The sequence below is a fragment of the Coregonus lavaretus genome (genome assembly GCF_964263955.1).
Source record: "Coregonus lavaretus genome assembly, chromosome: 1".
In the NCBI taxonomy this organism is placed as follows: Eukaryota; Metazoa; Chordata; class Actinopteri; order Salmoniformes; family Salmonidae; genus Coregonus; species Coregonus lavaretus.
In genome coordinates this window covers 36,799,985-36,825,229 of record NC_139988.1, presented here as the reverse complement: position 1 = coordinate 36,825,229, position 25,245 = coordinate 36,799,985, and the positions used below count along the sequence as shown (strand labels likewise).

At 41.5% G+C, this 25,245-nt stretch overlaps 1 protein-coding gene across 1 annotated transcript; it reads right to left on the bottom strand.

The window, feature by feature from the left end:
* On the bottom strand, positions 1-25,245 carry LOC311133122 (putative E3 ubiquitin-protein ligase HECTD2; the record flags this gene model as incomplete). Its single annotated transcript, XM_084166556.1, has 8 exons — positions 1-149; positions 494-581; positions 1,963-2,037; positions 2,956-3,012; positions 3,306-3,395; positions 22,775-22,863; positions 24,886-24,890; positions 25,094-25,245. The coding sequence occupies 8 exons, from the start codon at positions 25,243-25,245 to the stop codon at positions 1-3; spliced, it is 705 nt and encodes a 234-aa protein (XP_084022682.1).

Below are 25,245 nucleotides of genomic sequence, written 5' to 3'. Positions count from 1 at the left end.
TTACCCCACCCCCACAGAATGCCCAGAGAAGTCCTGACTCACCATCATAGTGTGTGATGCACACACATTATGGAAGCCATGATAGAAGGCTGCAAACTGCTTGTAAATTGACTTATTCAGTAGGAAATCAGCGTACAGCTGAACATATTCTGCAGAGAAAGAAAATAATTGAATAAGCCACTCACACCCACAAATAGAGGAGACACATACTCAAACACAAAGAGGAGCATTGTGACATAACGTGTGGAACAGAAAAAGACACACTAACGGGAATTAGGTTTAAGGGAATGGCACGTCTCTGATTTTCAAACAGAAATGTAGTCCTGGAGGGCCGAAGCTTGATTTCATTGTAGAGTGTTTTAAATTGATGACCATGACTAATTGATTCATTGAATAAGCTGTGTTAGAGATGGGATGAATAAAAACAAAGCACATCCTGTGGCCCCTGTATGTCTACCCCTCATATTTTAGCCTACAGTATAGGCCTACTCACCCTTTCTGTTCTGTTTGTTGACTGGGATCTTGTCACCTCCAGGTTTCAGGTTATAGGACTTGACAATGCCAAGCTCCTCTTGGAAAATCTAGATACAATGATACACTCATTATCTTTACAAGAAGAGAGTGGATTTCCTGTGAAAGCTTATATTAGTTTATGGTCAACATTCACTTACGGTAAACATGTGGGCTTAAAAATAGCCTACTGTAATCAGTAACCAGGGGCATAGATAATGTATTTGCTCTGGTGTTGAACTCAGCTGGTGAGTGAAGGATATAGCATATAGGAGCTGTCATATAGAGGGGTAATGGATGATGGTGGGTGTGAACTGAATACGGTTCAGTGAGTATACCTCTGCCTCAGTAAGGGTGAAAGACCCTTCACCCAGTAAAATGGTGAAAGACCCTGAAACCTTGGGTTTCCTTGACTCAGAGGCCAAAATGCACATTTACAAAGATCTTAATCTCAGTCTCATAATATTTCAGAGGTGTGACAACATAACCCATGATAAGTGGTGATAGAATGAAGATAGATTGATAAGAGTGCTGACTGATTTTGACCTCTGACATTCTTAGCTTACTAATGCTGACAAGGCATACAAATTTAAATAAAGACACTCCCAGGCAGACTAAAATCACAATAATGACACATTCATAGTCAGTTGATTTAGTTATTGTTGATCCATGTTTCGGAACATGCATGTTTCGGAAGATTTTTATTCTGTACAGCAGGGTTCTTCAATTCCGGTCCTGGAGGGCCGAAACACTTCTGTTTTTTATTTCTACCTGGTAGTTAATTGCACTCACCTGGTGTCCCAGGTCTGAATTAGCCCCTGATTAGAAGGAGAGGATGAAAAACAGAGGTGTTTCGGCCCTCCAGGACCGGAATTGAAGAACCCTGCTGTACAGGCTTGCTTCTTTTCACTATGCCATTTAGGTCCGCATTGTGGATTAACTACAATGTTGTTGATCCATCCTTAGCTTTCTGTAACTAGTTTAAAATCTCCATATATTTACAATTCCCTTATCCAAATGGAATACTCATTTACCTAGTTCTTATTAATAGCTCTTATCAAGTTGTAAATTATAGTGCTTGGAGAATGGTGTTATTTCTAACTGAAAGTAGATGCTTTTTCCACTTGGAACCGGTATGTTCACTACACCTTATTCATGGTTTCCTCATGCATAAAGGTGATGAAATTATTAGGGAATTAAGTCAAGGACAGAATACGGCATATCTGTAGACACCTCTGCCACACCTTCATTTATTCGATCTACACCCCGAATAGCAGGTGAATAGCATGCTATTCTCATGCTTAAGTTTAAGGTCAGAATATGCATAGCGAGAAAAGTGCATAAAAAGGGAATTATGTTCCATTAACACATGCTTAACTCGGGTCTGAATTGGACCCCTGGTGCACTGTTGCCCTTGCACAGGTAATAAATAGGAGCGGAGATGGTCCATACCTGGAAGGTCAGATAGAAGTCTTCCTCCACATTGCCCGCATAGCTGAACAGCTCTCCAAGCCCATGTGCTAGGTCCTGAAATGGAAAATAATGTATGTCACTTTTATTACTTACTGTCAATGGACTGTACACAGGTGATGTATTACTATGTGTGCCTGCATGAATGTGCACATTATGTTAGCAAGCTTCTGTTTGAAAACTAATAATCTGTGTCTGGACAAATGTGTATTCAGCAAACCATTCACCATGTAATTACTATGACAATTGCATTTGCAGATGGGACTGTACTGCAAACAATTTTTAACCATCTCCTTGAATCAGCTCAACTGCAAAGTAATTACATAAGGTGAGGGCACAATCTCTGATCGGTCATACAGTGGCATGGCTGTGCCTGCCTGTCATGCCCCAAAGGGAGCCAGGGCAGCATTACTGTGGCACTTAGAGTATGCCAGGCCCGCCACCCTGCTTCACCGAAGCTACAGTGTCATAATGTGTGTTTTTTTTAGGACAGACAGGGGAGATAACAATCCCCCACTCTTATGTAACTGTGAACAAAGCCCCCCTCCAAAAAAAGAGGAGGCAAGCATCTGGCACAGTTTAACAATTAAAACTGTGCCAAAACTTATACCAAGAAACACCATGTCAGCAATGGGTGTGTACATTTTAGAATAAAAGACCTGAGAGTTGTTTCACATTGGACAGACTGAATAAAAAGTAGAGGAAAAGTTTAAAATACTGATTAATTTAAATTAATTCAAATGAGTTTCAGAGGTTGGATCCAGTCCAAAGGAAAACGTTTGGGAGTAAAGACAGAAAAGCTGAACTGTTGGTCCCCCTGCTGGTTAACTGGGGTATTGTGATCCTTACTTTAACCCCCTAAAACCCACGCCGGTCTGCAGTCAAATTTACCTATACTGATGAGGATTCCTATCCTCAGAACGTTTTGTTACTCTAAATGCTGTGCTTGAGATAAAGCAATCATAGAAGACGCACCGGCATAACCTGATGCAGGTCGCCCAGGGTGGCGGTTGCCATGCCAACAGGAGTTTTCTGGTTACATTACATTTTTACATTTTAGTCAATTTAGCAGACGCTCTTATCCAGAGCGACTTACAGTTAGTGAGTGCATAATTTTTTTTAATTTTATATACTGGAATCGAACCCACAACCCTGGCGTTGCAAACGCCATGCTCTACCAACTGAGCTACATCCCTGCCGGCCATTCCCTCCCCTACCCTGGACGACGCTGGGCCAATTGTGCGCCGCCCCATGGGTCTCCCGGTCACGGCCGGCTATGACTGAGCCTGGATTCGAACCAGGATCTCTAGTGGCACAGCTAGCACTGCGATGTGTGGAGTCAAGAGCTTCTTGTAGCAGTATGGAGGGAAGTGGATGTCCAAACCAATGCTGTTGTACACAGCGAGACCCATGAGCTGACACATAGAGTTAAGGACAATACACTGATTCAGAGACAGTTTAGACAATTTTAGGTGATCAGTTTTCACCAAAGCAGGATCAGTGTCTTGTGTCAAAAAGCTATTTTCCTGAGCCATCTAACAATGCCCAGACAATATGAAATCACTGCACATCACTCAGTGACAATTAATATATTAGTGCAACACAATAACACAGGAAATTTTAACATAACGTACGGTACCAATGCAAATAGTCCTGGTAGCCATGATTAGCTGTTCAGGAGTCTTATGGCTTGGGGGTAGAAGCTGTTAAGAAGCCTTTTGGACCTAGACTTGGCGCTCCGGTACCACTTGCCGTGCGGTAGCAGAGAGAACAGTCTATGACTAGGGTGGCTGGAGTCTTTGACAAATTTTAGGGCCTTCCTCTGACACCGTCGGGTATAGAGGTCCTGGATGGCAGGAAGCTTGGCCCCAGTGATGTACTGGGCTGTATGCAGTACCCTCTGTAGTGCCTTGCGGTCGGAGGCCGAGCAGTTGCCATACCAGACAGTGATGCAACCAATCAGGATGCTCTCGATGGTGCAGCTATATAACTTTTTGAGGAATAGCGGGATTTCTTATAAGCGTCCGGGTTAGAGTCCCGCTCCTTGAAAGCGGCAGCTCTACCCTTTAGCTCAGTGCGGATGTTGCCTGTGATGGCTTCTGGTTGGGGTATGTACGTACGGTCACTGTGGGGATGACATCGTCAATACACTTATTGATGAAGCCAGTGATTGATGTGGTGTACTCCTCAATGCTATCGGAAGAATCCCGGAACATGTTCCAGTCTGTGCTAGCAAAACAGTTGTGTAGCTTACCATCTGCGTCATCTGACCACTTCCTTATTAACCGAGTCACTGGTGCTTCCTGCTTTAGTTTTTGCTTATAAGCAGGAATCAGGAGGATAGAGTTATGGTCAGAATTGTCAAATGGAGGGCGAGGGAGAGCTTTGTACGCGTCTCTGGTCAGAATTGTCAAATGGAGGGCGAGGGAGAGCTTTGTACGCGTCTCTGTGTGTGGAGTAAAGGTGGTCTAGAGATTATTTTCCTCTGGTTGCATATTTAACATGCTGGTAGAAATTAGGTAGAACGGATTTAAGTTCCCCTGCATTAAAGTCCCCGGCCACTAGGAGCACTGCCTCTAAATGAGCGTTTTCCTGTTTACTTATGGCCTTATACAGCTCATTGAGTGCAATCCTAGTGCCAACATCGGTTTGTGGTGGTAAATAGACAGCTACGAAAAATATAGATGAAAACTCTCTTGGTAAATAGTGTGGTCTACAGCTTATCATGAGATACTCTACCTCAGGCGAGCAAAACCTCAAGACTTCCTTAGTATTAGATTTTATGCACCAGCTGTTGTTTACAAATACACACAGACCGCCACCCCTTGTCTTACCGGAATCAGCCGTTCTATCCTGCCGATGTAGCGTATATCCCGCCAGCTGTATGTTATCCATGTCGTCGTTCAGCCACGACTCGGTGAAACATAAGATATTACAGTTTTTAATGTCCCGTTGGTAGTAAAATCTTAGGTCATCCAATTTATTTTCAAATGATTGAACATTGCCTAATAGGATTGATGGATCTACGTCAGCCACCGCCCCTTTACTACAAATCCCAGCAGGTGGACAGAACATTTAGTCCATTAAATCTCCGCCTACGCACACACACAGGCACGCACACACACACACAATCACGCATGCACAAACAACACACAAGCAGTAACGCACGCACCCTTGCACACACACACAGACGGAGCCACTTTGGCTATATTTCAGAGGAATAGCACACAGATACCTTTATAATGTGGTAACTGCAGGTAGAGTGGGTGCCTGTATTCAAGAGTACAAACACATAAGCAAACATGCATGCAGACTGCTCAGACACACACAACCCTCTTACGAACACATGCACACATACACACACATACACACACCTTTGTGCACACTTTCACACACTCACAGAACCATGGGAAATTCAACAGGGTTTCTGTAGTGAAGGGAATGAACAGCCACCTACTACAAAACTCAATGTCATTGGCTTTCCAATTATTTTCATGGTTGATTCTTGGCCTTACATAACAATCAGAATCTCACTGTACAATGTTAGGCTGTAGTATCTGAGGAATTTATGACTTTGTTAATGTTTGCAAATGGTAGCTTAGAGAATGTTGATTTGGCCCAGGGAGACATCTGGAGAGCAGTTTTAGAGGGGCACCCTAAAGCAGAGGAAGTCTCCTGGGATTGGTCTGTAGGGGAAACACCCATATCAAATTACATAGGATAAATACTTGGTTGAGACAAAGGAGGTCAGAATAGCATATTTAGAATTTGGGTTGGCTGTTCTCCAGATGCCGGCAGGTATCTGTAAATTGAAGCTGTAACCCTTTGATATAAATAAACCTTTATGATCAAAGTACAGCGTCAGCGGATTTCCTTGGTCTCACAGCATAATTAGCAACGTTTTCTCGACAAAACAAAATGGCGACGAGGATTTGGACAAATTGCGTTTTTTCTCAGCATTCCATTCATGGGCGCCGAGCTGACTCTGGCTCCAGAGTCCGGCAGATAAGGGTGAGTTTTCTCACCACTTTGGGCTCTGGTTAGTTCGTGTGTCTGTGTATCTGTGCGTTGAATAAATGCACCGTTAAGAACTTGCGTGTGTGCGTTGTTGGTTATATGCTGTGGGATAGGAGTCCGTTCTAAATTTGTTTGCGCTGGTAAACAACGCAAAAAGGGGGGAGTGTCTATAGGGATGTTTTGCTTGAATAAAATTCAAGAAAAATAGATTGAAAGGAATAAGGCCAAGGTAAATGTGTACAAATTAGAACCATTGCGAATCTATGTTAGCCCTCTAAGGAGGCGATCATTAGGATGGGCCGAAAATCCTAACAGCACGTTAGGTGTATTTAGGTAAGTCCAGGGGGCTTGAGGCTGTGGTATATATATTCGGTTGCAAGTCCTCTGTAGCTCAGCTGGTAGAGCGCGGCGCTTGTAACGCCAGGGTAGTGGGTTCGATCCCCGGGACCACCCATACACAAAAATGTATGCACACATGACTGTAAGTCGCTTTGGATAAAAGCGTCTGCTAAATGGCATATTATATTATTATTATTATAAGTTACCTCTCAACATGTGGTTGACGAATTATATGATTGATGTGACCGCTCATTGAATTTCCGCGGACCTCGTGAAAGCCTAAATTTAGGAACAAAGGAATTATACGGCGCAATGGAGGTAACATGCTACATGCTACATGCTACATGATACATGATACATGCTACATGCTGCATGCTACCTTAGGGGTCCATTGGAATGGATTAAGCCTCTTAAACTGTATGTATGTTTGTGTAGAATAGAGTAGGATTTGTGTCCTATGGTTTGTGAGCTCTGTTAAGTGTTATTGTTTGTCTATGAGGGGTAAAAGAGAGGAAGTACAGCGGGACTGTCTACTTTCTGTTGTCTAGCTTGGAGAGAGCTGGGAGAGAGCTCCATCCACTCTGAAATCGTAGTGGTGTATGAACTACGCATGCGCGTGATTTTATGACTCTAGAGTTACGTAGGGCAAATGTGCCACTGAGCTGCGGGGAGACGCAGACAAAGAGAGAGAAGATTTAGAGACTAATAGTGTATTCTGGTTGTTAAATCGGCTGTTGTTTGACGATGAAACTGTTTTCTTGAGACCTATTGAATTGATAGATGAGAGATATGTTGACGGATAAAAAATTAAAATAATAAAATAAATAAAATAAAATGTTATTGAGCTATCTATAAATATTCCTGAGTTAAGTTTGCTTATTTCTTAGAGCGAATGTGAACGGAGGAGTATTGAATGGTTGAAATAACTCAGTGAGTGCATAAACTACTAAATTCTTGTCTGTTTCTTTGTTCTTTTGTGATATGAGAGACGATAAGAGGGAGGAGGAGAGAGAGAGAGAGAGATGAATTGCTGACGTGTACATCAAGCGACAGGGTGTGCTGCGACAGAGTCTGCTGCAACGGATCCAGTCAAACTAAGGCCAGTACTGTTCTATTTACAAAACTTACCTTCCCATACAGGATATTTTGGTTGCCTAGCATATTTGATGTTATGACAATTTGACAGGGACTTGGCAACAGACTGATCAATTGATGTAATTGCATATTGGAGTTTTTGTGAATAAGTTGGTTTGATTAGAGTTAATGTACTGACATTATTCTGTAAATTAAGGTAATTGGGTGCTTATTAAGCAATTGGTTTGTGAGTACTGTAGTGTTGCTGGATTGTAGGTCTTTCTTTTTTGGATTGCTCTGAAGTTGACTACTTTCATTTACTTTTCCTGATTGGATGTGGTAAGATTGCCACTAAGTAATAAATTGGTAAAAAAAAAAAAAAAAATACATATTTTAATTATACATAAATTGATTGATTAATTGTTTAAAAAATATATATATATATATTTTTAGTTTTTATTAATAATTAAAGGGAGGAAACTATAAGCTATATAGTCTAAAAAAATAAAATAATTCACAATAAAGGAATATAAAAGAGTTGTTACAATGGGGAAAAAGGACATCAAGACTATGAAAGTAATTACACCTGTTGATATAGTTGAAAATAGTAATCCTCTAGTTAATGGTATTGCAAGGTTATCTGGAAAAGGGAATAAACGTTGGCCTGACATTGAACAACCATGGCCAGTGGAAGGGACTCTTAACCCTGACGTCATCAACATAATGAAAGTGCTTCTGTCAATTCATAAAGCAGATCAAAAGAAAGGGGAAAAAAAGGGAACAATGTAAAGAAAAGAGACAAAGAGAGCTGGGTGTTCTTAAGCTGTTTGAAAATGAAGGACAAAAACTGATAAAAGATACCAGCGATAAAAGAAACAAAGGTATAGAGAAAATTGTAAAAGCAGTGAAGGTGACAGAAAAACTAATGACAGAAGTCAGTACACCTTTCTCACATACGGATTCAGCAAAAAGACCCCCACCTTATGAGAAAGAAGTAGAGTTTAAGGTCGTCTATCCTCAGCTTCCAGTGATCATTCAGGAGGGTGATTATTGCATCAGAGATGAGGATGAACGAATAATAGAGAGAGGACAAGCAGAAACGACCATAAAAATGAATCAAAACTCCAAAAGTAGTAAGAAAATGAGATGTCTGGAAACTAAGGGTGGAGTGAGGTTAAGGAAGATGGAACTTGAAGATGATGATGATGATGATCAGAGTGATTGAGAAGAGATCATGGGTGGATATGACTCTGTGATTAGAAGGAAGTTGGCAAGAGAGGAAAGAAGAAGGATACTAGAGATTTGATCTCTGATGGAAGTTGAAGGAAGAAGGATACTAGAGATTCGATCTCTGAGGAAAGTGAAGATGGAGAAAGTGATAAAGATTTGGAGATTAAAGGTGCTTTATGTTCAAGAGGATTTTATCCAACAATGACTAGCACAGAAGAAATAGAAAGAGATATAGACCGATGTGTATTATGCCTGGGTAAAGCGAATAATTTAGAAGAAGTAAGAGAACTGGAACAACAACTCAAGAAGCTGAAGATACAGAAGAGGAGAAAAAACTGCTGAGAAAAGGATCCCAAGAATTGGAGAAGAGGTATACATTAAGGCCAAGACAAGGGAGCACAAGTAAGAAGATGATGCAAGGTGATCATTCGAGGACAAAACTTAGAATATAAGCCTTTGAAAAATACAGATATGCCAGATATACTTGAGAAGCTGTCTACTCTTCAAGATGGAGCATATCCTTGGATTTCAAGAAAGAGGAAGAAATTATGGTGGGAACATAGTCTGCCATAGGAGACATTAAGAGACTTCTGGCTAATCTCCTTGGGATTCCTGATATGGAAGAAATATTTCAGAGAGCGGGACTTAATAGATATGTAGGGACTGCAGTGAATGACCCTGAATTGTTGGCTGCAAGTAATAATAGGCTGTGGAGAGCACTGAAAGATTCGTTTCCAACAAATGTGCATCCTGATAACATTCTGATTGATCCACTAGGACAACAAGAAAATCCGAGAGCCTATGTGTCAAGAGTCCATCAAGTGTGGAGAAATATTACCGGAAATGATCCAGATGTGAGTCAAATTGAGCAGTCAATTTTGAGAGCTAAACTGCAGATGGGACTGCCCTCACCAGTAAGGAGCAAACTCGCAGAGGTGGTTGGACTTGGAAGCATGACAAAAGGCGTCTATACAGATCATATAGCCCATCAAGTGGATCTGTACAGGAAAAAGGAACACAACCAGAAAGAACAGGACCAAGAAACTCTCAGAAAACTCAATCAAATACAACTGGTGGGAGAATAAGAAGGAGAAGAAAAGCTTTGGTTATGAAGAATCAGTGTGCACTAAATCAACAATCACTGCCACAGCTTCAACTGAACAAGGTCAAATGCAATTGTACCAGCCACAACTAGTGGTACAAGTTGTTTCATTTCCATAGATAGTTTCTGGACTGTGAAAGAATTGGAGAGGAAGAGGACGAGAAGACTTAGGAAGAGGAAGAGGAGGAAGATTTAAGCCATACTTCCAGCAATCTCCAGAAGTGTGTTATGATTGTGGACAGGTTGGTGACTTTGATGTGAGTGCAATGGGCCAGGAGGAAACATCAGAGGGAATTTCAGAGGTAGATACAGGAGCAAGTCAAGATCATCTGGAGGACAGGTGAACCCCTATAGGGGCCCGGAGCAAGGATTCTAGAGTGCCTAGAAGATCCGAAAGGGGGGTGTCAGCTGGTAGCATCAGGACCGGAAAAATATCAAACAATTGAGGTGAAAATAAACAACCGACCATGGGAAGTGATGGTGGATAGTGGAGCTGCTTTTATCTGTGTTCAGCCTGAAGAGGTTACACATCTCACTATGTAAAATTAACTAATTAGGATAGGGATTTGAGGGAGTAAAACAGTTGATTACTCTTAAGGAACCAATTGAGCTCTGCTATAAAAATCTAAGAAAATTACAATACCCATACTGGTATCAGAACATACACCTATTGCATTGTTGGGAAGAGATGCATTGTGTAAGTTGAACTGTACAATAAGATGTACACCAGACGGCTGTCTGGTAGAAGTGCCAAAGGAAAAGGTTTACCAATTGTTGATGATGACAGAAATGGATTTGTCTTTAGTATTCTGGATTGGAAATCTCAGTGAAGATTTTTTAAAGAAGGCTAAGGTTAGGAGAAGATTATAAAGGAGTAGGGTTTTTGGGAATCATATCTGCTTGAAAAGGTTGATTATATCATAGGAAGGAGGACAATCTGTCTGAAAAATAATGTTTACAGGGGGTGACTGTTATTCTTGGTTACATTCCTACACTAAGAGGTGAATAAGATGTCAAACTAAGCTAAAAGATGCTCAGTCGTTTGCCAAGTCTGTGTGTAAAGAAGTCATAAGCAGGTGGGGACTTCCCGATCACATATCCTAAAATTAGTGGGAAAGGAATTTGTGGATAAATCAGTGAAATGGTTTTTGAAAAGTTAGGAGAAAAGTCAGATCAAAAAAGTTAGGAAAACTAGGGTTGAAGGAACTCTAGGAGAGTCAGCTAAGCTTCAATGTTAGTAGGAAGAGAGAGAGAACAGTGGTGAAGGGAAATTTAGAGTTCAGTGGGAAGATAGATATGGTAGGAGTTTAGATCTGTTAGGAGCAGTTGCATTGAGAAAGTATGCGTTGTTGAATGATAAGAGAAGAATGAAGATTGAGGGTGATTGCAGTATCTATATTTACAATTCCCAGCAGGAAGATCAAGGTGATTATGAATGTATTTTTTATAATCAACAGTTTGAAAGTGAGGGATTAGAGTTGGGACTGAGAGTTAATGTAGTGACACTAGTGGTGATAGATGGAAATACAAGTAAAGACTTCAAAGCTTTAGGGAGAATGGATGAATCAACGACAATGACATCAACACTTCAGCTTATTATAACAACAGTGACAAGCATTTCAACTCTTTCAACATTGACAGTTATTAAAGCTATAAATATATCACATTTGATTACAAGGGAGCCAATCGCTCCAGCACCAATTTTAGAGGAAAAGACTGTCATTAGGGTTAGGATGGGTGGTACAGCTCATCTTCCTTGTAGATGTGAGAGAAGGAATGTGTAGAGGTGAGATTCCTCTCATGTGGAGAGATAATTATGGAGAAGAAGTGTTGTTATGAAGACTAGAAGTAGAAGCTGTTTCATTTAGTCAAAGGAAGTATATTTTGAACAACGATATGAAGTGGAAGAGGGTTATGAGTGATTGCTCACTTATTTTGCGTAATGTTACATGGAAAGATCAGGGAGAATATATGTGTGCTTATCTAGTGCAAGCATTAAAATTTGTTCCGGTTAAGAATTATTGGTTATAAGGCTATGTAACTCGTAAGGTGACGCTTATGATGGAAGATTTGAAGTCTGTTGAAGCTTCCACAGTCACCAAAGGAGTTCAAGAGAAGTATATTACAGTAGCCACTCCAACAGTAAATACTACACAGAGGATATCTGTAACTTTCCCACTGGAAATAGTTAAGGGTGTTAATACATCAACTAAAGCAACTATTTTAATAGTAACTTTGAGAGAGGTTAATGGTACGACGGCAATAACAAATGTAGGAAATATGACACAGACACCAACAACAACTTTTCTGAAACTAAAGGATGTAGCAAGAGTGACTCAGGAGTTTATGATACGGATGGAGAGTGCTGTCAATGGTAGTAAGGATAGTGTTGAGATAGGAGAGCAGATGGTAGTAGAGAATGATGCAGATTCATCTGAAATAGTGCAGAATACTATCATGGAGGTACAGGATGAGTTCTTTGATTTTAATGAAAGACAAGAAGATATATCTGATCAATACAGTTCGTTAGGGAAGAGAGAAACTAAATGGAAGGCATATGGATTTGATTCTTCTGTTTTGTAAATTAAAGATGGATGGGAAGGTAGGAATCTTTAGTTCAAGGAGTTAACTCATTCTGTAAGATCAGTGAGGAATCTTGAGGGTCCATGTCTGTTGAGAATTTCAGCATAAGGAAAATGGGGTTGAATCTTAGAAGGTAGCTAAACTTCTATCAAGTATGTGTCAATCTTATGTTTTATAATGGATGTTGTATCAGCAACAATCATTAAGAGAGAAAATAATGTTGTTGTGGAAACATTTGTTTAGGCCTAGGTTTAAGTGTTATTGGTTAAGTGAATTACCCTATGTGAATTTATTAGATGGGAAGTAAAATCAGTTAACAGCGCTTCATGAAGCATTGGGGAGGAAACCAGTGAGGGCTAAAAGCTGTTTTTGTTCTAATAAAACATATGATGGAAAGGGGATGTTTATGGGAATATCAGATTGTGATGATTATATGATGACTTTGGGTAAGCATGAACATAAGGTTAGTAATGAGAAATATAATGTAACTTTTTATGTTCCAGTTAGTAAGAAGAGCAGGACTTTGATGGTGAAAGATCAAATTTTGCCTGGTAATGTGACTATTAGGAATTTTAGAGATATTTGGTGGGTTTGTGGTGATAAAGCGTATATATTCTTACCCTATGGATGGACAGGATGTTGTTACATGTCGATGTTGAAGCTTCCATATGAGGTTTTAAAATTAAAAGAGGGGTAGCAAGGGGAAAGAGATACATCTGATTCTGAAAGAGAGAAGTTTCATAGTCTGGGAAGCCTATCATTGGAGGATAAGTCTAAGAGAGAAGTGGGGATTTTTCCATGGTATGGTGTAAAATTTGGGAAGATAACATAGATAACATTACCTATAATTTGAAGGGTTTTGCGAATGAAACGATAAGAGGGTTTAACCTTCTGTCAAGACTCAAAGGAGTATTGATAGATAGATATCAATTTTGAATATCCGATCATTTTTCTAATGTTTTTAAATATTAGTGTGATTTTAGTATTTTGTTATGAATCAAAGGGGGGAAATGGTATGTGATTCATTTTATATATCATTTTTATATTTTTAGTTGATATTGATGTTTTAATTTGAATGTGTTGTTTTGCAAAAGATACTGTTTGGTCTTTTCTTTTCTTCCAGAAGCATATGGGGGAATATGTAGAGGGGATTCAAATACTCAAACATGGACAATATGAAAGGAGAATATGAATGGACTGGAGGAAGTGGAACAAGGAAGGTGTGGAAATGTTCAGATTCCATCATCGACGTTGCATTGGAAGTCGACACTGCTGAGGAGATGAAGTGCAGTGGACTACATTCCAGTGTCTGCAATGATATATAGACATATTTGCATGTGTAATACATAATTTGTGTCATATTCTTTCTGTATAAATTTTTGTAGAATGATATTTGCTGTTATTGGGTACATGTGGGGATCTCAGATGTTTTTGTTTATTTCGTGGATGCTTAGGGACATGGGGTCTAGGCAGGGATAGAGAGAATCCACAGGAGGGTCTGATGGGTCGACCAGCCTGAATGTGGACATTTTTGATTGTATTTTGTTTGCTGAGGCTTTCATGTGTATTCAAATTGCATCATAGGTTAAGATGCATTGATAAAGATTTATGAATTGATCTGGAGTACTTAGGTGGTTGCCTGGGGCAGAGGGGCCGTGAGAGAATTTTACTGTCTTGATTGATGGATGGATATTTGGAAAGAAGGCTGCCAGACAGGTTTTTCGCTCTCACACTCCATAAAGATTTGTTCATATTTCATAGAAATGTATTCACACTCCATAAAGATTTGTTCATATTTCATAGAAATGTATTTACACTCCATAGAAAAATGTGTTTTTAGTTTATTGTTAAAGATACTCAATAAGATAAATTGTTACTTGTCATAATCCTATTCTTTTTGTTTTCAAGACTTAATTTGTCTCGAAGGGGGGAATATGTAGTATCTGAGGAATTTATGACTTTGTTAATGTTTGCAAATGGTAGCTTAGAGAATGTTGATTTGGCCCAGGGAGACATCTGGAGAGCAGTTTTAGAGGGGCACCCTAAAGCAGAGGAAGTCTGTTAGGTGACCTCCTGGGATTGGTCTGTAGGGGAAACACCCATATCAGATTACATAGGATAAATACTTGGTTGAGACAAAGGAGGTCAGAATAGCATATTTAGAATTTGGGTTGGCTGTTCTCCAGATGCCGGCAGGTATCTGTAAATTGAAGCTGTAACCCTTTGATATAAATAAACTTTTATGATCAAAGTACAGCGTCAGCGGATTTCCTTGGTCTCACAGAATAATTAGCAACGTTTTCTCGACACAACAAGGCACATATTGGATTTTCTGCCGGAATCACTGAATCACTGGACCTTAACACCGGATCATCGCAACTAGCTAGCTGCAACCGAATGGATGTTGTTGTTGGCTAATCACCACTGACCTGAAGCAAGCACCAGTTAGCCTTGAGCTAGCCTGGAGCCAGGCCCATCTCCCGGCTATCTACCTCTCTGTCAACCGGACGGGACCTCCTAGTGTCGACACTGAGCCCCGCTGATCCATCAAGACTAGTCTGCCGACGTAATCGTCTGATGTGGTTTCAACAGGCTTCCCGTTGTGACGACCACGAAGATCCATCTGCTAGAAGATCCCTACTGTTATTTTATTTTACTTCTGCTCTTTTTTTCTCAACACTTTTTTGTTGTTTTATTCTACTTTTTTATAAAAAAATAAATGCACTGTTGGTTAAGGGCTGTAAGTAAGCATTTCACTGTAATGTCTGCACCTGTTGTATTCGGCGCATGTGGCCAATAAAATTTGATTTGATTTGATTAGCCACAGCCCGCTAGCACACACAATCAACAGCCGTGTCTCCTGCTCGCCTGTGCCGTAGCAGCTATCGAACTGCTCCCGGACTCACCTATTGCTGTTCACTGGACCTTATGATAACTCAGCTACACAGCTGATGCCTGCTGGACCAGTCCTTTACACAGTACCCCATCCTGTTTATCTGTCCTGTTTATCTGTTTAGCCTCAGCCCAAACTTTCATCGCCATTACCAGTTGTTGTCTTAGCTCTCTCGATTAACACCTGTGATTGCTTTATGCCTCTCTCCCATGTCAATATGCCTTGCCTATTGCTGTTTCGGTTAGTTATTATTATACCATTTCACTGTAGAGCCCCCAGTTCCGCTCAACCTGCCTCAGAGAGCTCCTTTGTCCCACCCCCCATACACACGGAGACCGGCTCAATCGGTGCCTCCAGTGATGCTATCTCTTTCATCGTTACCCAACGATTAGGTTTACCTTCACTGTACTCATATCCTTCCATATCCTTGTCAGTACATAATGCCCTGAATCTATTCTACAACGCCCAGAAATCTGCCCCTTTTATTCTCTGTACCCAACACACTAGAAGACCAGCTCTTAAAGCCTTTAGCCATATCCTTATTTCTCCTCCTCTGTTCCTCTGGTGATGTAGAGGTTAACCCAGGCCCTGTAGCCCCCAGTATCACTCCTACTCCCCAGGCGCTATCATTTGTTGACTTCTGTAACCGTAAAAGCCTTGGTTTCTTGCATGTTAACATCAGAAGCCTCCTCCCTAAGTTTGAGTTTTCACTGCATTAGCACACTCCGCCAACCCTGATGTTCTAGCAGTGTCTGAATCCTGGCTTAGGAAGGCCACCAAAAACTCTGAAATGTCTATCCCCAACTACAACATTTTCTGTGTAGATAGAACTGCCGAAGGGGGCGGAGTTGCAATCTACTGTAGAGATAGCCTGCAGAGCTCTATCATACTATCCAGGTCTGTGCCCAAACAGTTTGAGCTTCTACTTCTAAAAATCCACCTTTCCAGAAATAAGTATCTCACTGCTGCCGCTTGCTACAGACCCCCCTCAGCCCCAGCTGTGCCCTGGACACCATATGTGAATTGATTGCCCCCCATCTATCCTCAGAGTTCGTACTGCTTGGTGACCTAAACTGGGATATGCTTAACACCCCGGCCATCCTACAATCTAAACTAGTTGCCCTCAATCTCACACAAATTATCAAGGAACCTAGCAGGTACAACCCTAAATCCGTAAACATGGGCACCCTCATAGATATCATCCTGACTAATTTACCCTCTAAATACACCTCCGCTGTCTTCAACCAGGATCTCAGCGATCACTGCCTCATTGCCTGCGTCCGTAATGGGTCCGCGGTCAAATGACCACTCCTCATCACTGTCAAACGCTCCCTAAAACACTTCAGCGAGCAGGCCTTTCTAATTGACCTGGCCCGGGTATCCTGGATGGATATTGACCTCATTCCGTCAGTAGAGGATGCCTGGTTGTTCTTTAAGTGCTTTCCTCTCCATCTTAAATAAGCATGCCCCATTCAAAAAATTCAGAACTAAGAACAGATATAGCCCCTGGTTCACCCCAGACTTGACTGCCCTTGACCAGCACAAAAACATCCTGTGGCGTATGCATTAGCATCAATCAGCACCCACGATATGCAACTTTTCAGGGAAGTCAGGAACCAATACACACAATCAGTTATGAAAGTAAAGGCTAGCTTTTTCAAACAGAAATGTGCATCCTGTAGCACTAACTCCAAAAAGTTTTGGGACACTGTAAAGTCCATGGAGAATAAGAGCACCTCCTCCCAGCTGCCCTCTGCACTGAGGCTAGGAAACATTGTCACCACCGATAAATCTACGATAATCAAGAATTTCAATAAGCATTTTGCTACGGCTGGCCATGCATTCCACCTGGCTACCACTACCCCGGCCACCAGCTCTGCACCCTCCGCTGCAACTTGCCCATGCCCCCCCGTTTCTCCTTCACCCAAATTCAGATAGCTGATGTTCTGAAAGAGCTGCAAAATATGGACCGCTACAAATCAGCTGGGCTAGACAATCTGGACCCTTTCTTTCTAAAATTAGCCGCCAAAATTGTAGCAACCCCTATTACTAGCCTGTTCAACCTCTCTTTGGTATCATCTGAGATAATAATAATAATAATAATAATAATAATAATAATAATAATATGCCATTTAGCAGACGCTTTTATCCAAAGCGACTTACAGTCATGTGTGCATACATTTTTACGTATGGGTGGTCCCAGCGATCGAACCCACTACCCTGGCGTTACAAGCACCATGCTCTACCAATTGAGCTACAGAGATCCCCAGAGATTGGAAAGCTGCCGCAGTCATCCCCCTCTTCAAAGAGGGTGACACTCTACATCCAAACTGTTACAGACCTGTATCCATCCTGCCCTGCCTTTCGAAAGTATTTGAAAGCCAAGTTAACAAACAGATCACCGACCATTTCGAATCCCACCGTACCTTCTCCGCTATGCAATCTGGTTTCCGACTGGTCATGGGTGCACCTCAGCCACGCTCAAGGTCCTAAATTATATTATAACCGCGTTCGATAAAAGACAGTACTCTGCAGCCGTCTTCATCGACCTGGCCAAGGCTTTCGACTCTGTCAATCACTGCATTCTTCTTGGCAGACTAAATAGCCTTGGTTTCTCAAATGACTTCCTCGCCTGGTTCACCAACTACTTCTCAGATAGAGTTCAATGTGTCAAATCGGAGGGCCTGTTGTCTGGACCTCTGGCAGTCTCGATGGGGGTGCCACAGGGTTCAATTCTCGGCCCGACTCTATTCTCTGTGTATATCAATGATGTCACTCTTGCTGCTGGTGACTCTCAGATCCACCTCTACGCAGACGACACCATTTTGTATACATCTGGCCCTTCATTGGACACTGTGTTAACAAACCTCCAAACGAGCTTCAATGCCATACAACACTCCTTCCGTAGCCTCCAACTGCTCTTAAACGCTAGTAAAACTAAATGCATGCTCTTCAATCGAATGCTGCTTGCACCCGCCCGCCCGACTAGAATCACTACTCTCGGCGGGTCTGACTTAGAGTATGTGGACAACTACAAATACCTAGGTGTCTGGTTAGACCGTAAACTCTCCTTCTAGACTCACATTAAGCATCTCCAATCCAAAGTAAATCTAGAATTGGCTTCCTATTTTGCAACAAAGCCTCCTTCACTCATGCTGCCAAACATGCCCTCGTAAAACTGACTATCCTACCGATCCTTGACTTCGGGGATGTCATTTTCAAAATAGCCTCCAACACTCTCCTCAGCAAATTGGATGTAGTCTATCACAGTGCCATCCGTTTTGTCACCAAAGCCCCATATACTACCCACCATTGTGACCTGTACGCTCTCGTTGGCTGGCCCTCACTACATATTCATCGCCAAACCCACTGGCTCCAGGTCATCTATAAATAACTGCTAGGCAAATCCCCACCTTATCTTAGCTCATTGGTCAACATAGCAACACCCACCCATAGTGTGCGCTCCAGCAGGTATATCTCACTGGTCATCCCCAAAGCCAACACCTCCTTTGGCCGCCACTCCTTCCAGTTTTCTGCTGCCAATGACTGGAACGAACTGCAAACATCTCTGAAGCTGGAGACTCTTATCTCCCTCACTAACTTTAAGCATCAGTTGTCAGAGCAGCTTACCGATCACTGCACCTGTACACAGCCCATCTGTAATTAGCCCACCCAACTACCTCATCCCCATATTGTTATTTATTTTGCTAATTTGCACTCCAGTATCTCTATTTGCACATAATCTTCTGCACATCTATCACTCCAGTGTTAATACTAAATTGTAATTATTTTGCACTATGTCCTATTTATTGCCTTACCTCCATAACTTACTACATTTGCACACACTGTATATAGATTTTCTATTGTGTTATTGACTGTATGTTTTTGTTTATCCCATGTGTAACTCTGTGTTGTTGTTGTTTTTATCGCACTGCTATGCTTTATCTTGGCCAGGTCGCAGTTGTAAATATGAACTTGTTCTCAACTGGCCTACCTAGTTAAATAAAGGTGAAATAAAGAAATAAACAAAATAAACAAAGGGAAGGAGCTTCACACGTTTATTTTGGGGAGTTTGAGGGCAAAGACTTAATAGTAGGCTATAGGGAACATACTGTATTACACATAAATGTGCTGTACAATGTGCTTTGAGAGAGTGGTACAGTAGCCTGCCAGGCTATATCAGTACAGGAGCTGACAGACTGACTACTTGACATTGCATCTCTGGCCCCAGGGCAATCAGAGGTAATGCCAGGACAACCGGCTGTCTTCAGCTGTCTCTATGTCAAAATCTCCCTCTCACTCTCTCTCTGAATAGCTCTCCTCTGAATCTCTCCCTGTCCCTGTAGTCTCATTTTGCAACGTGTCTCTACCCATCTCATTGGAAGTGAAAGCAATATGCAGGCTCAATTCCAGCACAATACTATTGCAACGTGTACAAATTCCAAGCAACATGCACAAAGTAAGAACGGCACTGTACAAAACGTAACTGTAACATCACTGAAACATACACACTGTCAATGTAAAAAAACTGAGGTAAGTGGCTGTGATCCACCGTCCTTATCAAAGACCAAACTGTGAGCTATAAGAGGGGCCTTCCTCATCCATCTGGCTTTTATTTGACATGCTGCCTTTTACTGCCTTGAGCTTTATAGTGGAAGAGGGATTCAGATGTAGTCTCAGAGCTTTAACTCTCGGCCTGTTCTGTAACCTGGCTCTTTCCATGACCACCTGACAGACTGCGATGACTATGGAAACAGGTTGGCTAGTTTAGCACTTAGCTTGCACACAGCCCTGCTAGGTCGCTAGTCACAGGCTGATGTTATGTAACACAGAGCTTTGACAAGCCCCAGCTCACCTGTAGGTAGGAATAAACTGGATATGATCAACTTTCCAATGTATTAATACATCCCTCCCTTGAAACACACATAAGGAAAAACTTATTCACTCAATTTCTTTACTACTTTCTATTGCCATCTCTTGAAAACACACTCATGTAATTTACTTTAATTAATTGTCACACTATGGCAGTTAATGAAAACAGAGATGCTGCACTAAAGAATATGCTATAAACTGGACTAGATGTTGACAGAATGCTATTCAGAGGGCTGAGAAACAAGGTAAACTCACTCAAAATGTTTGATATGATTCCAACTACTGAGGTGAAAGTTCACAAAATCTTTTCTACTTACCCAGAGTCAGATTAACGCATGGATACCATTTTTATGTCTCTGCGTGCAGTTTGAAGGAAGTTGCTAACTAGTGTTACCGCAATGACTGGAAGGCTATGGGAACAGCTAGTTAGCAATGGCTCACAAAGCTACCTTCAACTTCATTCAAACTGCAAGCAGAGACATAAAAATAGTATCCATGAGTTCATCTGACTCTGGGCAAGTAAAAAGGGCGTGAGTGACAAAATCTTACACTATCCCTTTCAATTTCCACCCAGTACAGCCAGAAGAGGACTTGCCACCCCTCGGCGCCTGGTTCCTCTCTAGGTTTCTTCCTATGTTCCAGCCTTCTAGAGAGTTTTTCCTAGCAACTGTGCTTCTGCATCGCTTGTTCTTTGGGTTTTTAGGCTGGGTATCTGTAAAGCACTGTGACAACTGCTGATTTGAAAAAGGGCTTTATAAAATACGTTTGAAAATGTTTTTTCAATACAGTCAATACCGCTGAAACTATTTATTTTAAGTTTTGTATTAAATTTGAATATTTGTATCTACTTTTTAATTGATTGATTGTGACATCCCACTACAAGGCAGACGCACACCAGGCCGACCAATCGCAGAACAGTGGTTTCTGTGTCCTCGTTTGCAACACTCTCTACTGAGTTCCAAACTGCCTCTGGAAGCAACGTCAGCTCAAGAACTGTTTGTCGGGAGCTTAATGAAATGGGTTTCCAAGGCCGAGCAGCCTCACACAAGCCTAACATCACCATACGCAATGCCAAGTATCGGCTGGAGTGGTGTAAAGATCGCCGCCATTGGACTCTGGAGCAGTGGAAACACATTCTCTGGATTGATGAATCACGCTTCACCATCTGGCAGTCCGACAGACGAATCTGGGTTTGGCAGATGCCAGGAGAACACTACCTGCCCCAATGCATAGTGCCAACTGTAAAGTTTGGTGGAGGAATAATGGTCAGGGGCTGTTTTTCATGGTTCGGGCTAAGCCCCTTAACTCCAGTGAAGGGAAATCTTAACACTACAGCATACAATGACATTCTAGACGATTCTGTGCTTCCAACTTTGTGGCAACAGTTTGGGGAAGGCCCTTTCCTGTTTCATCATGACAATGCCCCCGTGCACAAAGCGAGGTCCATACAGAAATGGTTTGTTAGATCGGTGTGGAAGAACTTGACTGGCCTCAACCTCATCTAACACCTTTGGGATGAATTGGAACGCCGACTGCGAGCCAGGCCTAATCAGCCAACATCAGTGCCCAACCTCACTAATGCTCGTGGCTGAATAGAAGCAAGTCCCCACAGCAATGTTCCAACATTTAGTGGAAAGTCTTCCCAGAAGAGTGGAGGGTGTTATAGCAGCAAATGGAGGAGCAACACCATATTAATGCCCATGATTTTGAAATGATATATTCGATGAGCACGTGTCCGCATACTTTTGGCCATGTAGTGTATCTTATAACTATTAAGTTAACTCTCTAAAATTTGCTAAATGCTCTGCATTAGTGCATTTGGTTTGCTCATAATTTACTAGCTAGTTAGCTATCTAGCTAAGTGGTTAGCTTCTTACAAAATTCCATCATTGATCAAGAGCCTTGCTGTCTAATATTTGTTTTGTGCATGAAGCACACTGTGAGTAGCATTTTTGAGTTACTTGTATAACTTTGTGAGCTTGGATGTCTGTCTTGCAAATAGTTTAGGTCAGACTGTATAAAATGTTCGCAATGTGCTCGTTAGGATTTAGCTAGCATTCAGTTAGCATTCTCTATGGGATTTTACATGTACTTGTTAGCATTGCTAACCTTAGGATTACAAAAGCTCAGTGGGGTTTTTTAATCGTGCCCCTTGTGTTCAGTTCCGGTATTACCGAATATATCTCGGTATGGCACAAGGTCAGTATGAAGGTATGACAATCTGGATACCGGCCAAGCCTAGAGGACAACCCTAAGAAAGTTATGTCAGATAACGTTGGCTTACACTGACATGACATATTAATGATTAGGTCAATATAATGATTAGGTGGCCACTGCCACCTAATGTTCAGTGGTTTGAAATTGTACATTTTTGTATCTCTTACTTATTGAACGCAGGAAACATCATGCTTGACATTATATCATGAAGATTCTGTTATTGTTCATGTCTCGCAAAAGTGGTTTACATAAGTCCTATGAAATATAGATAGATAATAAGCAGATATTGGAGATGTATGCACTTTTTGCAATGGTTAGACAGATTTATAGCATCAAAAATACATTAACGTATCTGTTTCTCCAGTGTGGTTTTCCAGCATTGACTCATCTGTTGTGTGTGTGGTGCAGACTGCTGTATATCTGAAAACGTTGACACAGTAATTCCTGGGTTAGGAATGAAAGGATACAGTCCCGACCAATTGAAACTCTGAGTAGTTGTCACACTTCCAGCTGCTGAACCAATGACAACAGGAATCCTTCAAGTAGGTGAACATGCCTGAAAAAACAAACAGGTTTGATATTTAATCCAGTGAAAGGGGCATAAATGGGACTGGGAAAACCCCTCCACAGGCCTAATGTAACACAAACGTCTATTCAATGTCTACTCTAATGATATTTTATATAGTAGTATTCTAAAAGTAGACTGAAAACATTCCCAGGTGCATTCAGTAGCATTCCTTAACCAGATGAAAACACTGACCTTCAAACTTGAAACATTATTGTGCCTTTCACAGCTCGGCTATGAAAAGCTGACATTAACTTTCTGACACAAAAAAAGCAGTTGAGTGTTCAGTAGATGGGATGGTTTCCCATTGTTTAATGAGCGGGCCACAGTTTTAATTTAGTCTAGGCAAGCAGCCCGCACTTCTAAAATGTATGGAAAGAAGAATAACTCAGCTTGGAGGACTGAGAGAGAAGGAGAAAGAGACTCCGTGCCTCCAAAAGCAACAAGCACAAGCACACTCACAGTTATTATGTTTTTATTGGCAGTGTGAATGTGGCTTAATGGCTAATATTCTAATTCTGCTGAGATTTAAATAAAAGCTGATTTACTTTCCATTGCATTGCATACAGTATCTGAAATGAGAGAGAGAAACATTTGATAAATCTTGCATGGGTTTTAAGAAATATATGGATTCTCTCTGAAATTTGATAAGCCATGGCAAAATGTGTATAATTGCAGGAACTTAGCATTGAAACTGCAATTTATGTCTCATCAGCCCCATGACAAATGTGTAGAATTGCAGGAAACTAGCTTTAAAACTGTCAAATGTTCTCTCTGCCCCATGACAAAATGTGTAGAATTGCAGGTAATTAGCTTTAAAACAGCAAATGTTGTCTCTGCGGCCAAGAGGGCCTCTAAAACCGCGGCATTGCCCCCCCCCCGGCATTGTTATCCTCATCAGCCTACACACAATATCCAATAATGACAAAGCAAAAACCGTTTTTTTGAATGTATTAAATATAAAAAACAGAAATACCTTATTTAAGTATTAAGACCCTTTGCTATGACACTCGAAATTGAGCTCAGGTGCATCCTGTTTCCATTGATCATCCTTGAGATGTTTCTACAACTTGATTGGAGTCCACCTGTAGTAAATTCAATTAATTGGGCATGATTTGGAAAGGCACACACAGTTGACAGTGCATGTCAGAGAAAAACAGAGCCATGAGGTCAAAGGAATTGTCCGTAGAGTTCCGAGACAGGATTGTGTCGAGGCACAGATCTGGGGAAGGGTACCAAAACATTTCAGCAGCATTGAACGTCCCCAAGAACACAGCGGCTTCCATCATTCTTAAATGGAAGACGTTTGGAACCACCAAGACTCTTCCTAGTGCTGGCTGCCCTGCCAAACTGAGCAATCGTGGAAGGGCCTTGGTCAGGGAGGTGCTCCAGAGTTCCTCTGTGGAGATGGGAGAACCTTCCAGAAGAACAACCATCTCTGCAGCACTCCACAAATCAGGCCTTTATGGTAGAGTGGCCAGACCGAAGCCACTCCTCAGTAAAAGGCACATAACAGCCCGCTTGGAGTTTGTCAAAAAGCACCTAAAGGACTCTCAGACCATGAGAAACAATACTTTTTGGAGAGACCTGAAAATAGCTGTGCAGCGACACTCCCCATCCAATCGGACAGAGCTTGAGAGGAACTGCAGAGAAGAATGGGAGAAACTCCCCAAAAACAGGTGTGTCAAACTTGTAGTGTCATACCCAAGAAGACTCGAGGCTGTAATCGCTGCCAAAGGTGCTTCAACAAAGTACTGAGTAAAGGGTCTGAATACTTATGTAAATGTGAATTATTATTATTATTATTTTTTTTTTTTACTGTTTTTGCTTTGTCAAAATGGGGTGTTGTATGTAGATTGATGAGGGGAAAAAACGATTTAATCAATTTTAGAACAAGGCTGTAACGTAACAAAATGTGGAAAAAGTAAACAGGTCTGAATACTTTCCGAATGCACTGTATATTTGATGTGCATTGTGTTCTGCTCTCTGTGCCATGTGCTGTCAATCACTGACTCATACTGATTAATAGAGAAATGGGAAAATGACTTGCTGTGGTTTCCATTCTTCCCAGCAGGGCTTCCCAACTCTGTTCAGAATTGAAGACATTTAACCAAGAAGAAGTTATGGCCTATAAGAAGGGCTCTTAAAATGTCCTGGTCAGGAAAAACTCCTGGCTCTGATTATGGGATATGAGTGTTGCTCCTGTAGACTGGTGACTCACTTGTTGGAGTTCCCGTGGCTCTGCCAGGTGTGGTACTGCTCCATGATGTCGATGTGGTCCAAGGTGATGTTGTAGAAGTCTGTGAAAGAGATTATAGGAGGCGTGGATATGCTGTTAGCTGTGTCTGGTGTGGACAGGGTATACCATGGCAT